The sequence below is a fragment of the Amaranthus tricolor genome, chromosome 4, assembly GCF_026212465.1.
Source record: "Amaranthus tricolor cultivar Red isolate AtriRed21 chromosome 4, ASM2621246v1, whole genome shotgun sequence".
In the NCBI taxonomy this organism is placed as follows: domain Eukaryota; kingdom Viridiplantae; phylum Streptophyta; class Magnoliopsida; order Caryophyllales; family Amaranthaceae; genus Amaranthus; species Amaranthus tricolor.
The window spans coordinates 22,795,953-22,811,577 of NC_080050.1; the positions used below are offsets into that span (position 1 = coordinate 22,795,953).

General features: G+C 35.5%; 1 protein-coding gene across 1 annotated transcript; it reads left to right on the forward strand.

Annotated features, from left to right (window-relative positions):
* The first annotated feature begins 809 nt into the window (after window positions 1-809).
* Window positions 810-8,253, forward strand: LOC130811533 (leucine-rich repeat receptor-like serine/threonine-protein kinase SKM1). The gene is made up of 4 exons (XM_057677859.1): window positions 810-2,209; window positions 3,942-3,990; window positions 7,968-8,062; window positions 8,162-8,253. The coding sequence occupies exons 1-4, from the start codon at window positions 951-953 to the stop codon at window positions 8,196-8,198; spliced, it is 1,440 nt and encodes a 479-aa protein (XP_057533842.1). The 5' UTR covers window positions 810-950; the 3' UTR covers window positions 8,199-8,253.
* The last annotated feature ends 7,372 nt before the right edge of the window (window positions 8,254-15,625 follow it).

Genomic DNA, 15,625 nt, shown 5'->3' on the forward strand with positions numbered 1-15,625 from the left:
TCATAATTTAATATTCTCTTTAAATCTTTTTAATTGTCTCATTTTTTATTTAGACAGTTTACCTCTACTATTCCAATTCTATTTTAAAACATGCATTTTAAGTAGCTCCCTAATTTTCTTAATATTAAAAATACTCAATATTATACCTGAGTCTACTATATAATAATTTTAGGTGGTCACCTCATTTTCTTAATATTAAAAATATCCAATATTGCATATGAATTTGCTAGTTTAGATAGTCCTCTTGTTTTCTTAATATTTGTGCCCAAACTAACCAAAAGGGACAATTAAATTGAATTGGAGGGACTACTAATTAACAACCAGACCACAGGGATAATGTGTTGGGATGAGTTATCCCACATCAAAATGGTGTGCACACTTTATAAGTTATTGGAGTCCTTCTTCCCATTGCCATATGGTTTGGGATGATATATATCTTCTTGGTTTATGAAGTGTGTGCAACTTGTGTCTTTCCCGTTAATGTTGACATTCACAATAAGTCCAATCTAATTTAACATAATATCATAAATTTATCTAAATCTACAACTTGATAAACTAACCACTACTAATAAATATTTAGATATATTGATATCTAATAACTCACCAATATAATTTATCAATTAGATCAACTAAGATTTTTTTTTTTTTTTTTTTTTTTTTTTTTTTTTTTTTCAAATACAAATTAGTGGGTTCACGAAACCTGTCCATTCACTTCAAAGTTCTGACTACCAACAATACCGACCAGTACAACTCAAGCGTTAACTCCTTTAATTAATGCATTAAAACAAGATCCTGCACAAGACTTGTTAATTAGAGTATCTTCAGTCGGATTAATTTGTACGGCTCATCTGCCTGATCATCCTTTCCTTTACCTACTAAAACTACTAAGTAGTCCACTAACACTACTTTTTTCAGATTAAAATCCCAAAAATTTCCCAAAAAAAATAAAAATGAAACAAGTACATTTTGTTTTATTCTCTCTATTATGTTTGAATACACTATTACTTGAATCAAAAACACACGAAAAAGATATAGAAATCCTGAAGAATCTGAAACACTCAATTGACCCAAAATCAATAACACCAGGATCATGTCTAAGTTCCTGGGATTTTTCTGTTGATCCATGTGACCACATTTTCAGTTCAAATTTCACATGTGGAATCAGGTGTGATTTTACTCTTGCAGGACTAAGTAGAGTCACTGAAATTACTCTTGACTCTGCCGGTTACTCTGCCCAGCTCACTAACATAACATGGCTGCTCCCTTATCTCCGCACTCTTGATCTCGCCGAAAACTCCTTTTCCGGCGCGCTTCCTCAATCGTTTTCTAACCTTATTAGCCTGCGTCGACTCAGTCTCTCACATAATCTGTTTTCCTTTTCAATACCCACTTCTTTTGGGTCCTTACCTTACCTTGAAGAGCTTTATTTAGATGATAATCAATTCACTGGGTCAATCCCACCGAGTTTGAACAAGTTGAGTCACTTAAAAAGGGTTGAAATCCAATTGAATCGACTTTCTGGTGAACTTCCCTTTCTGGGTTCTCTTCATAATTTGTATTACTTTGATGTAAGTCATAACAATATATCTTCAATTGGTAGTACTAACCCATTTTCACTCCCTAGATCACTGTTTTCTTTCTCAATGAGGAATAACAGCTTAAAAGGAGAAATACCCAGAAATTTTTTGCATATGGAATTTCTTCAAGTATTAGATCTTAGCTATAATGAGCTAGTTGGGTCAATTACAGGTCAATTTTTTGAGCACCCTTCATTAGAGCAGATTAGTCTATCACATAACCAACTTTCGGGGGTCGAATCGCCGAGTGGGAGAGGGATCAAGGGAAGGAAATTAGTGGCTATTGATCTCAGTTATAATGAGATTAATGGGTTGTTGCCTAGATTTTTTGGTGAGTTGCCAAAACTATCTGCATTGTCACTGGAACATAACAGGTTTACAGGAATGATACCATCTGGGTATGCTGTAAAACTAGCAACGACGTCGTTTCAAAGGCTTTTGCTTGGTGGGAACTACTTGTTCGGACCAATACCGGATCAATTAAAAGAGCTTAAACCCGGTTCGGTTAATGTGAGTTTGGTGGATAATTGTTTGTATACTTGTCCTAAAACATTCTTCTTTTGCCATGGTGGGGAGCAGAAATCACTGATTCAGTGCAAGAACAGCTTAAGGCCTAGGCCTCCTATGATTCCGTAAGAGTTTATTGTGCAAAATATAAGGGTCTATAGTGGGTTTTTTAAGAGTTATGGGATAGTCCCTTTGTTTTTTTCTATGGTTTACATGCAACAAAACTCAATTAAATAGATTGTATTTGTTAATTTTTATTATAACCCAGCTCCCAACCAAGATTGTGGAGTTCTATTATGTAGTTTTTGTTACTGGTGTGGAGTCTTTGCAAATTATAATCTCATGTTGTGTTTGTTATCAGGCTCTTGACTATGATGGTGATTGTGAATTTTATTCTTCTACAACAATACAAAAACCTTAATCCCAAAAACATTTAGGTCGGTTATATAAATTATTATATCAGTTTAATAGTCGCCCAGATTGATTCTTGTTCTTTTGTTCATTTTTACATATCTCTTTTTACATGTTCAAATCATCTTAGACGGTTCTCTTCATCTTATCCTCAATAGTCGCTACACTTAAACCTTTTCTAACACTTTGTTTTGAATTCTATCTCTCAAAATATGTACATTCATTCATCTAAGCATTCGCATTGTTGCATCAATTCCTATAATAACTATTTCTAAAAGCCCAATATTTTGTTCCATATAGTGGCGATGGTCTAATAGCTAGATGTGCACTAAAACTTTAATTCCCCTTGTTCTTTAGGGGCATACTCAATCACAAATATCTATAGGTTGCTCTCAATTTTTGTCGCTTGCTATTAATCTTATAGGCCGCTTCCTATTGGATATCCCCTAATATTCTTTAATATGGACTTGGACCCACTGTATTTAAAGCATCCACTTAGAGATTTTCATTTGTGCCAAAATTATACTATCTGTACTCTGTTTTACTCCAACTTAATATAAACCTCTTGGACTACAAATCATTCTAACTTACATTTTTCTATTTGAGGTCTCAACCACTTGACCAATTATATCGTCAACAAACAAAATGCACTAAGGCACATCTTCTTTGATCGATCGTGTTAACTCATCTAAGAATGCTATAAAAACAAGGAAGTTTGGGCGGATCCTAAGTGATCAAGCACTAGTGGAAAAAAACGTATCTGCTGCGTGTTATTTGCTGCGGTTTTTCTTTAGACGCAACATTAAATAGCAAAAAAAAAAGCAAAGAAAAATATATAATACAAATGATGCGGTTCACCTGATGCCTGCAGCATATAAGAACTTATATGTTGCGGTTTTAATAAGCCCGAAGCATATAAGCCCTTATATGCTGTGGTTTTTGCTAGCCCGCAGCAAATAGTCAGTCCAAAAAATTTAAAACCCGCGTTTCAACGTTCAATTGCTTTAAACCCTCAAATAACTGTTGTATTCCTTAAACCCACGACGACGACTGTCTTCTTCTTCAAGCTCTTCCATTTTAGAAAATTTCTTCAAAAACCCACGAAAAATCTCTTTAAGTTCTTCAAAAACCCACGACTCTATAGTGTTTTATCTTTATTTCGTTCATCATCTTCCAAACCTCACGACTCTACTGATACTGTGTTGTTGAAATTTATTGCTTCAATAACCACCCAATGCAAGAATTTCCTTCTCCATCTTTGTTTAAGTTCTTCAATCCACCATTGTTGCTTTTCCTTCAAAAGCCACGAAATTAGGGCTAGTCTTGTTCTTTTTCAAGGTATAAATTTTTCAATCTTTGTTTAAGTTCTTCAAGAATAGCTTCATTGTGTTTTAATAAGGATTTAGTCTTTTTTTATACTAATTTTGATTTTGTTTTTCATTGTAGGTTACATAATCTTATTGTAGAAACAAAATTATCATATCTCAATACCAAGGTATGTATTTTATATTTGAATGTGAATAATTTACTTATGTATGTACTTGAATATTTGAATGTGAATAATTTTAATTAATTAAAATTTTTAGGGTCGATTGAATGTGAATAATTTACTTATGTATATATGTAGTTGTATATTTGAATGTGAATAATTTACTTATATTTATAGTTGTATATTATTAGTTTCTTATAATTTTGATTTATGTGTATTTGATTAAAGAAAATGCCTTTTTTTTGGTTATATATGTTTTGTCATTAAAATATGTTTTTGGTTATATAGGGTTAAATAGGGTTAATTATATATGTTAAAGTTGTGTATTAATTTTGTTTTGAATTAATTAATCACACTAATTAGGATGACAAAAGATCGTTCTTGGATGTATGGAAGCATTGAATCGTCATAATTCATTGATGGCGTATTAGAATTTTGTAGTATTGAAGTTGAACATCAAGTTAGGACGAGGGGAGTTGGTTTTTATTACCCATGTGTCACTTCTGGCAATGTATCAAAGGTAGATAGTGTTGATATTCTTAGGGAGCACATACTTCGACGTGTGTTTAGGCCTCAATATCATATTTGGGTTTGGCAAGGTGAGGAGGGAGTTTACAAAGAGAAAAGTGTTGTTGAGGACGTCAATAATGTGGCCGATGTCAATGAGGATGTAGTAGATCATGTTGATGGGTATGAGACAGATGAAGAGAATGTCGATGAGGATGTCGATCGTGTTGATGAGATGATGGAGGGATTCGAGGATGAGTTAGGGAAACGTCCTCGTGTTTTTGACTTGTTGATAGAGGCTTCTCAAAAGCCTTTGTACCCTGGATGTACAAACTTCACCAAACTAACAGCAGTGTTGACACTTTTCAACATTAAGTCAAAGTTCAATTGGAGTGACACTAGTTTCACAATGTTATTAGAAGCGTTAGGTGAGATGCTTCCTGAGGGAAATGAACTTCCAAAGTCGACATATTATGCCGAAAAGCTCATGTGTCCTTTTGGCTTAAAGTACCAGAAGATTCATGTGTGTCCGAATAATTGTGTATTGTATCGGAATGAAAACAAGAACTTAAAAGAGTGTCCTAGGTGTGGGTTATCGCGCTACAAGCGTAAAGGGGCTCAGGATGCTAAAGGGCCCCCGACTAAGGTATTGTGGTATCTTCCAATAATACATAAATTCAAGCGCTTGTTTTCTATAAAGAATGATGCGCTAAATTTAAGGTGGCATGCAAATAGTGTGAAGAAAGGTCACTGGCTCACACATCCATCTGATTCTCCGGAGTGGAAGAATATTGATAGGTTGCATAAGACTTTTGAGGATGAGGTTCGTAATTTAAGGCTCAGACTATGTACAAATGGAATAAAACTATTATGCATATAGAGAAAAATTTATGCGATGCCATACTCGGGACTCTCATGAACATTCCGGGTAAGACAAAGGATGTTAGGGCCGTGCGAGATTGGTTTGAATGTAAGGGTCTTCGTCCGGAGTTGTGGGCACATGTTAAGGTGAGTAAGAAAAGAAATAAAGCTGATGAAATTGGTGGCAGTAACAATGGAAAAGGCAGTAAGAAGAAGATGAGTAATGACAAAGTTTATTTGCCTCCAGCTTGCTACACATTGTCCAAAACAGAGAAGCGGGCATTTTGTGAGTCTTTGTATGGCATTAAGGTTCCGTCTGGGTACTCATCCAACATCAAGAGATTTGTGACCCTAAATGGTGAGCTAAATTTGGGAAGCATGAAATCTCACGATTACCATGTAATGATGCAAGTGTTCTTACCAATTGCAATCTGTGGAATACTGCCAAAACATGTGAATATGCTATTACCGAGCTATGTTTTTTCTGCAACACAATTTGTAGTAAAGTTCTTGATTCCTTTAAACTTGATGCTCTTCAAGTCGACGTGATTGTAGCTTTATGCAAGTTTGAGATGTATTTTCCACCTTCTTTCTTTGACATAATGGTTCATCTTATTGTCATCTCGTTCGTGAGACCAGGCTTTTGGGTCCAGTTTTTTAAGGTGGTGTTATCCTTTTGAAAGGCACATGGGTGTTTTACAAAACAAGGTGAGGAATCCAGCACAACCTGAGGGGAGTATGATTCAAGGCACTGTGAGCGATGAAATTAGTAACTTTATACCCGAGTTTTAGCCTTGCATTGGCAAAGCCTATTGGACTTCCCACCTCTCGACATGAAGGAAGTCTTGAGGGAAAAGGAACAATTGGCTCCAAATCGATCACACCTCATCGAGACAGTCTTTTACAAGCACACTTATATGTGTTGCATCATATTCCGGAAGTTCATCCTTTTTTGAGTGATCATTTAGATATATTGCACGCAAAATATCCTTGTAAAGGAGATATGGGATTGATGCAGTTGCATAACAAGACGTTTATTGATTGGTTTCATAATCGAGTAATAAGTGAAGAACTCAAGGGTGTATCAGAAATTGTTAAGTGGTTAGCTTTTGGTTCTCGTGATGGTTTCAACAAATATGAGGGTTACGATGTCAATAGCTTTACATTTTAGACTGAGGGTCAAGATAAGAAGTCATCTTATCTACAAAATAGTGGGGTTTCTATTTTGGTGTCATCTACATTTTACGCGAGTGCCAAGGATCAAGCGCCGGTTGATGCTAAATTGGTATACTACGGGCGAGTACATGAAATATGAGAGCTTGACTACTCTACTTTCACAATTGGTCTTTTCAAATGTAAGTGGGTAGATAATAATCGACGATGCATAAAAAATGACGACCCTCGTGGATTCACTCTTTCAGACTTAGCTCGTTTGCGTGATAGTGAGGAGCCATTCATACTAGCCACACAAACCAAGCAAGTATTCTACATTGTAGACCCGTCTGATAAAAAATGGTCTATTGTTGTACTGGGAAAAAGAAGCATCCTTAGTATAAGTGATGTTGAGGATGAGGAAGATTGTGAAGCTTTTGAAGACTCCCCGCCCTTTATCAATCCAAAATCAGTGGATCAAGATAATGTAGATGTTGGTTACATGCGTGTAGATCACACGAAAGGAATACATTTGAATTAAGTGATTCACAAGGTATAAATTATAAGGTTTTTTAAGCTTTTTTGGCACTTTTGCGCATAAAGTAGCTTAAACTTGGTTTGTTTTGCATGAAACTTTGCACACAACACTATTTGGTATATATTATTGTGTTGAAGTGGTTAGAGTTAAAAATCATAGTCATATTCTTAATATTACTTGGTAAGTTGCGATTTTAAGGTTCTTTTAAGCTTTTTTGGCACTTTCGCGCGTAAAGTAGCTCAAACTTGGTTTGTTTTGCACGAAACTTGGCACACAATACTATTTGGTATATATTATTGTGTTGAAGTGGTTAGAATTGAAAATCATAGTCACGTGCTAGAAATTAAGTGCTAAGTTGCGATTTTATAGGTTTTTAAGCTTTTTGGCACTTTTGCGCATAAAGTAGCTCAAACTTGGTTTGTTTTGCACGAAACTTGGCACACAATACTATTTGGTATATATTATTGTGTTAAAGTGGTTAGAATTTAAAAACCATAGCCATATGCTAATTACGTGTTAAGTTGCGATTTTATGGGTTTTAAAGCTTTTTTTGGCACTTTTGCGCATAAAGTAGCTCAAACTTGGTTTGTTTTGAACGAAACTTGACACACAACACTACGTGGTATATATTGTTGTGCTGAAGTAGTTAGAATTGAAAATCATAGTCATATACTAGAAATTATGTGCTAATTTGCGATTTTAAGGGTTAAGCTTTTTTGGCACTTTGGCGCATAATGTAGCTCAAACTTTGTTTATTTTGCACGAAACTTGGCACACAACACTATTTGGTATATATTAATTTGTTGAAGTGGTTAGAATTGAAAATCATAGTCATATGCTAGAAATTACGTGCTAAGTTGCGATTTTATGGGTTTTTAAGCTTTTTTGGCACTAAAATCTATTTTCTCTTACTGCTTTCGACAAGCTGATAATACCATTGATTACGGCTACTACACTCTCAAATACATGGACAATATCTTACAATCCGGGAAGGAGGTTGGACTCAAAAACATTGACGCCGTAAGTATTTGTTACGTTCTAATTAAATTATAATATTATATATTTACTATTGATAAAATCTAATATTTACGTATCATTTAATTTAATTTTATATTATAGGTTTTATACGATATTCCAAGGGAAACACGCTCTTTGAGAAATGGAGAAATGTGCCAATTGAAAGACAAGATTGCCGCGTATCTTGCTAATTTTTGTTCTTGGTAAATAATGTAATTAGTTTAGATTTAGGACTTTAATTTGTATAAGTACATATTATTATATATACGATCGAGGGTTTACAAAGAGATTATTGGTGATAATTGGTGATTACCATTGGATTATGAGATTAATCATTGTTTACATTGTACATTATTGGATTATTTATTAGTATTAAACGAAAAAAGCAAAAAAAAAAAAAAAAAAAAAAAAATAATAATAATACATACTGCGGGCCTCCATAAAACCGCAACATATAGTGCAAAACTATATGCTGTGGTTTTGTGGAGGCCTGCAGCATATAGTCTTGCACTATATGCTGCGGTTTTAGGGAGGCCCACAGGATATGGTTGACTTTTCTACTGTGGTTTTAAACCACAACATTTACAATAGGCCATCGGCTGCTATCATTAATGCTTGGGGCCAAAACCGCAGCATACTATGGTCAAAAAACCGCAACAAATGAGGTTTTTTCCACTAGTGAAGGCCAATTGTAATTGGAGAATCTTCTATATTCCCTTCACATGTCCTAACATTAATCATACTTCTCGAGACAAATCTTGCATTATCTTAATTTATTTCTTGGCAATACCTTTCTTTGCATCATCTACCAATATACTTCTATTGGTACATATTGTCTGCTTTTTCCAAATCAATAAAATTATGTCTAGTTTTTTTTTTCTAGCTCTATAGTACTTAGGGGTGGCAACGGGTCGGACTCGGCTCGGATTATACATACTCTGACTTTGCTCCGGATTTTAGTCGAAATTTTTTTTCAGTCTACCTCCACTTGGAGTCGAATTATGCATACTCCAAGTTTGCCCCGACTCGGACTCTCGGACCTCCAACGGAGTCGGATACGGAGTCGGATTATTATCAAACTTTATCGTTGTGATATTGTACTAATGATTTAAAGTATACGAAGTTAACAAAATATATTTTTCAAATACACTTTAACAAAAAAATATGTACTTTGAATTAAAGTTTAACATGAGAAATATTCCTAATACTACAATTTAAAAAAATTTTCTCGCATTTTGATTTGGCGTATTTTATTTCTCTTGATCTGATTTGTCGTATTTTGATTGATTGATCTAAATAAAAATACCAAGTAGTTTTACAAAATCGAAAATTACAATTAGTATGAGAGAGAGCTTGAATTAGTCACGTCTAGAGTTTTAAAGGAAACAAAATATTCAGTTAAAAGTCAAAATCAAAGTCGGATTTCCTTCAGGGTCGGAGTCAGGTGTAACAACTCGACTTACCGTTGACTGAGTAAATAGGGTCATCACGGGGTTCATTTCCCAAGAAACTTAAATCACACTTCCAAAACTTGAGCAAAGGGGTCACCAGCTCTTTAACGTAATTAACTCAGCTAATTCTCAAACCAAACATCTAACTAAAATACAAGTAATCATACAATTCACTTCGATTCCAATATAACCAACACAACCAAGACTAATTTATATTTATCCAAAAACCTAATACAAAACTACAAATTCCTACGTGTTTAGCTCAATATACATCTTTGGAACGCTATTCAACACCGCTAACCCATCGTTCCCGACCGGTTCCGATCTGTAATCAAATTAAAAGATGGAAACAACAGAGGGTCAAATTAAACTGAATGAGAAGTAACAATACAAAACAACAAACACAATAGTTTCCAAATAAGGGTTTAAAAGCAACATCAGTTTCCTAGATCTATGTGCGCACAGGGAGTCTAGTTTGAGAGGTGCCCCATTGCTCTAAGGCTATGTCGCTCTATGGTGAAGCTAGTCAATATCTGAATGACAATTCGCTTCAAAAACAGGGAGTAGGGAACAATGTTCCTCAACTCCGTCAATGACCAGCTCGCAAGCCCGATCCATTGACCATATCATAATATTAACATAAGCATTCACAACAACATTTGTCTCAACAATTTCCAATTTCAAAAGAGCTTTAGTAAAAAGTTTATGTTCAAGAATGTAGTCTGGCCAGACCCTTTAAGAGACCGCTACTACTCACCGAAAAGACGCTTCAAGAAGTTAAGACCGGTTCACTGCAATCAACTAGAAGGTTATTCGATGATGTCGTCTCCTGTGCATAACAAGGTCACAACATCACTAAAGAGCGTTCGATACTACTATACTAATATAGTATAACTTATTACAACTCTGTTACCACTCGACTTACCGTTGACTGAGTAAACAAGGGCATCACGGGGTTTACTTCCCAAGAACCTCGAATTTCAATCCCAAAACTTGCGCAAAGAGTCTTTAGTTTTAAATCATAACTAAATCAGCTAATTCTCATTCCAAACATCTATCTAATACATAAAGTAATCATAATCACTAGTGGAAAAAACCTCATTTGCTGCGGTTTTTTTGCCATTATTTGCTGCAGTTTTGGCCCCCAGCAATAGTGATAGCAGCAAATGTCTTACTTTAAATGCTGCGGTTCAAAACTGCAGCAAATAAGGAGGGTTATTTGCTGCGGTCAGGGGCAAAAACCGCAGCAAATAAGGAGGGTTATTTGCTGCGGTCAGGGGCAAAACCGCAACAAATAACTCTCTTTTTTTTTCTTTTTCCGTTTTATCCTTATAATAATGCAATAATAATACAATGTAATAACAGTGATTAATCCAATGATAATCACAGATAATCAACATTAATCTCTTTGTAATAATAAACTCTCGCTCGTATATATAATATAATATTATGTACGTACATATATATATATATATATATATATATATATATATATATATATATATATATATATATACATTAAAGTATAAAAAATAATCTATACTAATTACAATTTATCAAGGACAAATATTAGCAAGATACGCGGCAATCTTGTCTTTTAATTCGCGCATCTCTTCACTTCTCAAAGGGCGTATTTCCCTCGGAATGTCGTTTAAAACCTATATATAATATTAAAATAAAAGATTAACATAGAAATAAACATTAGATTTTACCAATAATATATTTAATTAAGAACGTAACAAATACTTACGGCATCTATATTTTCGACTCCAAAGTCCTTCACGGAATTTATAATATCGTCCATATACTTCAGCGCGTAGTAGCCGCAGTCAACGGAAGAAGAAGGTTGTTGAAAGCACTAAGAGAAAATAGATGTTAGTGTCAAAAACGGTTAAAAACGCATAAAATCGCAACTTAACACGTAAATTCTAGAATATGACTATGATTTTCAATTCTAACAACTTCTACACAATAATATATACCAAATAGTGTTGTGTGCCAAGTTTCGTGCAAAACAAACAAAGTTTGAGCGACTTTACGCGCGAAATTGACAAAAACGCTAAAAAACCCTTAAAATCGCAACTTAACACCTAATTTCTAGCATATGACTATTATTTTCAATTCTAACCATTTCAACAGAATTATATATGCCAAATAGTGTTGTGTGCCAAGTTTCGTGTATAACAAACCATGTTTGACCTATTTTACGCGCGAAATTGACAAAAACGCTTAAAAACCCTTAAAATCGCAACTTAACTTCTAATTTCTAGCATATGACTATTATTTTCAATTCTAACCATTTCAACACAATAATATATGCCAAATAGTGTTGTGTGCCAAGTTTCGTGCATAACAAACCATGTTTGACCTACTTTACGCGCGAAATTGACAAAAACGCTTAAAAACCCTTAAAATCGCAACTTAACTTCTAATTTCTAGCATATGACTATTATTATCAATTCTAACCATTTCAAAACAATAATATATGCCAAATAGTGTTGTGTGCCAAGTTTCGTGCATAACAAACCATGTTTGACCTACTTTACGCGCGAAATTGACATAGCAACAAACTAGTGACCAGACCACCTTGCACGACATGTGGAGACCAAACCTATGCATCTAGGACCTAGGCTAAAGTGGAAATGGAATCTTGGTACTTGGATCTAGCTATCAAGGTCCTAAAACCATTCTAACAATCCCCGTGGACTCCTAGAAGCTGAGCTGAAGGAGGGTTGCTCGACAGTTTGCTAGATCAGAATTTTGTTTAAGTGTTGTGGTTGTTTCGTGTTCTTTTCATGATCATTTGTAGTTTTTGACTGTTTCATTAATCAAAGCTTACGCACAACATTAATCCTTGCATAACCAAGGCCTTAATCAGCCCCGGTTTCGCATCAAAACCAAGTTTGAGTACTTTACGCGCGAAATTAAAAAAAACGCTTTAAAACCCATAAAATCGCAACTTAACTTCTAATTTCTAGAATATGACTATTATTTTCAATTCTAACCATTTCAATAGAATAATATATGCCAAATAGTGTTGTGTGCCAAGTTTCGTGCATAACAAACAAAGTTTAAGGTACTTTACGTGCGAAATTGACAAAAACGCTTAAAAACCCTTAAAATCGCAACTTAACTTCTAATTTCTAGCATATGACTATTATTTTCAACTCTAACCATTTCAACACAATAATATATGCCAAATAGTGTTGTGTGCCAAGTTTCGTGCATAACAAACCATGTTTGACCTACTTTACGCGCGAAATTGACAAAAACGCTTAAAAACCATTAAAATCGCAACTTAACACCTAATTTCTAGCATATGACTATTATTTTCAATTCTAACCATTTCAACACAATAATATATGCCAAATAGTGTTGTGTGCCAAGTTTCGTGCATAACAAACCATGTTTGACCTACTTTACGCGCGAAATTGACAAAAACGCTTAAAAACCCTTAAAATCGCAACTTAACACCTAATTTCTAGCATATGACTATTATTTTATATTCTAACCATTTCAACACAATAATATATGCCAAATAGTCTTGTGTTCGAAGTTTCGTGCATAACAAACCAAGTTTGACCTACTTTACGCGCGAAATTGACAAAAACGCTTAAAAACGCATAAAATCGAATTTGTGTACCTTTCTTGCTATCCATTTTGGAAATGTGGCTCTGGATGTAGATCCCATTTGTCCACGCACTCTTTTCATTGCGCTGAAACGCATGGGAAAAGTAATACTATTTATATATATATATAACACTTAATTAAATCAAATTGGTAAAATAATTAATATTACGTACGCATTCAACAACGCTTTGAATCTTGTGTTGCGAGGTGGGCTTTGAGGTTTTTGTCATGAGTCGAAGACGTGCACATTGTTCGTTAAAGGAGAAATGATCAAAAGTATCCAATGCAAACTACAAACACAAATTTAAAATGAACAAATTCGAGATTAGGTGACTTTAAAAATCAAAAGATAAGTTCAATTTCAATAATAAAACTTACTCTTCCCAATATGGAGCCAGAATGAATGTGTGTTTAGATGCAAGGGAATTACTCAAAGCAGTCTCAATGTATGCTCTGACCTGATCTGGATCATTTCTACATTTACTACCCGAAATCGACTCCGGACAAAACCATCCAATATTTATTGGAGGTTCGCAAGAATTTAGCTCCTCGTAAGCCGCACTAAACTCACAAATAAGAGAATTTTGTTAGTAATTCGGTCATTAAAACAATTAAACAACAATGCCTAACTTGTAAGATAATGAACATCACCTCATGTAGACATGGAAAAGAGCTACGTTCAGCAACTCTCATCTCAAAAATTGCCCGATGTCACTAGGACCAATAATTACAAACGGGCTCTCTAAAAAGCAATATTGCTCCTTCAGCAGGGTCAAAATGATTGGGTCCTCCTCACTTATCCGAGATGCACAATAATGCAGCCATTTGCAATCTTGAGAGAGATCTTTTAGCTCCTCATCAGTCAAAATTGGAGTGCTTGGCATCGACTTTGACCCAGTCGACACCTTTGCTGAGGAACCGATCTCTCTCCAAGATCTCTTTGGACTCTTTTGCTATTTCAATTTATACAATTAAATTAGTGTGAGCATGCAATTAAAAAAATAAAAATAAATAAGGTACAAATGATTCTTACCATGTTAGTGAATCGAACCCAATCATATGGCCATGTGACGAAACTACCTAGGGCGCCTGATAGTTTCTCAAGGCTCCATGCTGGCATTGGAATTGGGAGTGAGAAATCTTCAAACCCCTTTACAATAGTCTCCACGGCCACACTGATGTGGCCACTTGTAACAGGCATTGAATGCACTGTTTGGCCCTCTTTATTTGGCTGGGCCACACCATATGCAACCTCAGTTAAGTCGCCATCACTAGCAACACTTAACTGAGGCAGCAAAAGAGAACAAGGAGTCGCCTCCTGAAAATTGTGTCGTTTAGTATAATAAGCATCATAATAAAATATTAATTACGCGTTGCAATTTAAATTAATAAGTGCTTATATATTTAAAAACTATGTACCTGTAGCACTGGCTCCGGAGTTGGCTCCGGATTTTGAGCAACGAAGTTTATGTTCTCCGGTGTGGTGTTTTCCCCTTCAGGGGTATTAATAATGAGCTGGGGTGCTACAAGGGTAATGGGCTCGGGTGTTGGCTAGACCAAAGCGTTAGGATCCCCATGTTGACTTTCCTGATCCTCGACAATCAGGTTTGCCAAGTCCACAATGGGTGCTACCATCTTCTGCAACGCGGCGGCCAGCTTGGCGAGAACGTCCTTCGTAATCTCCGCTCGGAGGGTTGCTGCTTCTTCCCGCAGTGTCGTTCGGGATTGAGTAGCAACACACTCTTTGCCGAATGTCTTCTGTAACCCCACGCGGACGCCTCCTTTTCCGACTACCCGCCCACTGTGGTCTTTCCCTAAGACCATATGCAATGCGTCAACATTGCCTCTTGGGGTGAACTCCCCCGTAGCTTCTTTTTCCTTCCTGCCCATCTGTTCAAATAAAAAGTGACATATATAGCAATTAGTATATGTACATCAAAGCCAAAGAATACAAAACAAATGAAGAATATACTTAATAATTTCAAAACTCACCACAGCATCAGCAACCTTCTTCGTTCTCGGATCATTAATGGTAAATTTACCACTTGCATCTCGGGAATGAAGCCCGCAATACCAATCACACACCCGATCTCCAGCAAGAGTATTCACGGATGCGGAGGTAGTCGTAGATGAGGGCGTGGATGAACTTTGATTGGGGTATAAACCCGCATTCACCCACTCTTTTCGAACCTCATCGTACGTTTTCTGGCCTAAGCGATGGTAAAACTTCCTTTTGCTTGCAGAATCAGAAGCTTTACCACGCTTTTCCTAATTAATCAATAGAAATCGAATGTCATGTATTATTTTAATGACTGAATCAAAAGAAGTAACTTCAAATTGGTAAACTATAATATAATATGAAATACTTACAACTTCTATGGGAGTTGTTCTTTTGGCAACAAAGGCCTCCCAATCCCTCTTCGATATGTGACCCCATATTTCGTAGGGCATCTTCGAAGTTGCTTGCTCTCCACCTTCGTTTCCC

Excerpts from the sequence above, each read along its gene's own strand:
- LOC130811533 (XM_057677859.1), top strand. The coding sequence starts at position 951 with ATGAAACAAGTACATTTTGTTTTATTCTCTCTATTATGTTTGAATACA. Across the intron at positions 2,210-3,941 it reads CCTAGGCCTCCTATGATTCC|GTTACATAATCTTATTGTAG; the intron begins GTAAGAGTTTAT and ends TTTTCATTGTAG. Across the intron at positions 3,991-7,967 it reads TATCATATCTCAATACCAAG|CTGATAATACCATTGATTAC; the intron begins GTATGTATTTTA and ends GCTTTCGACAAG.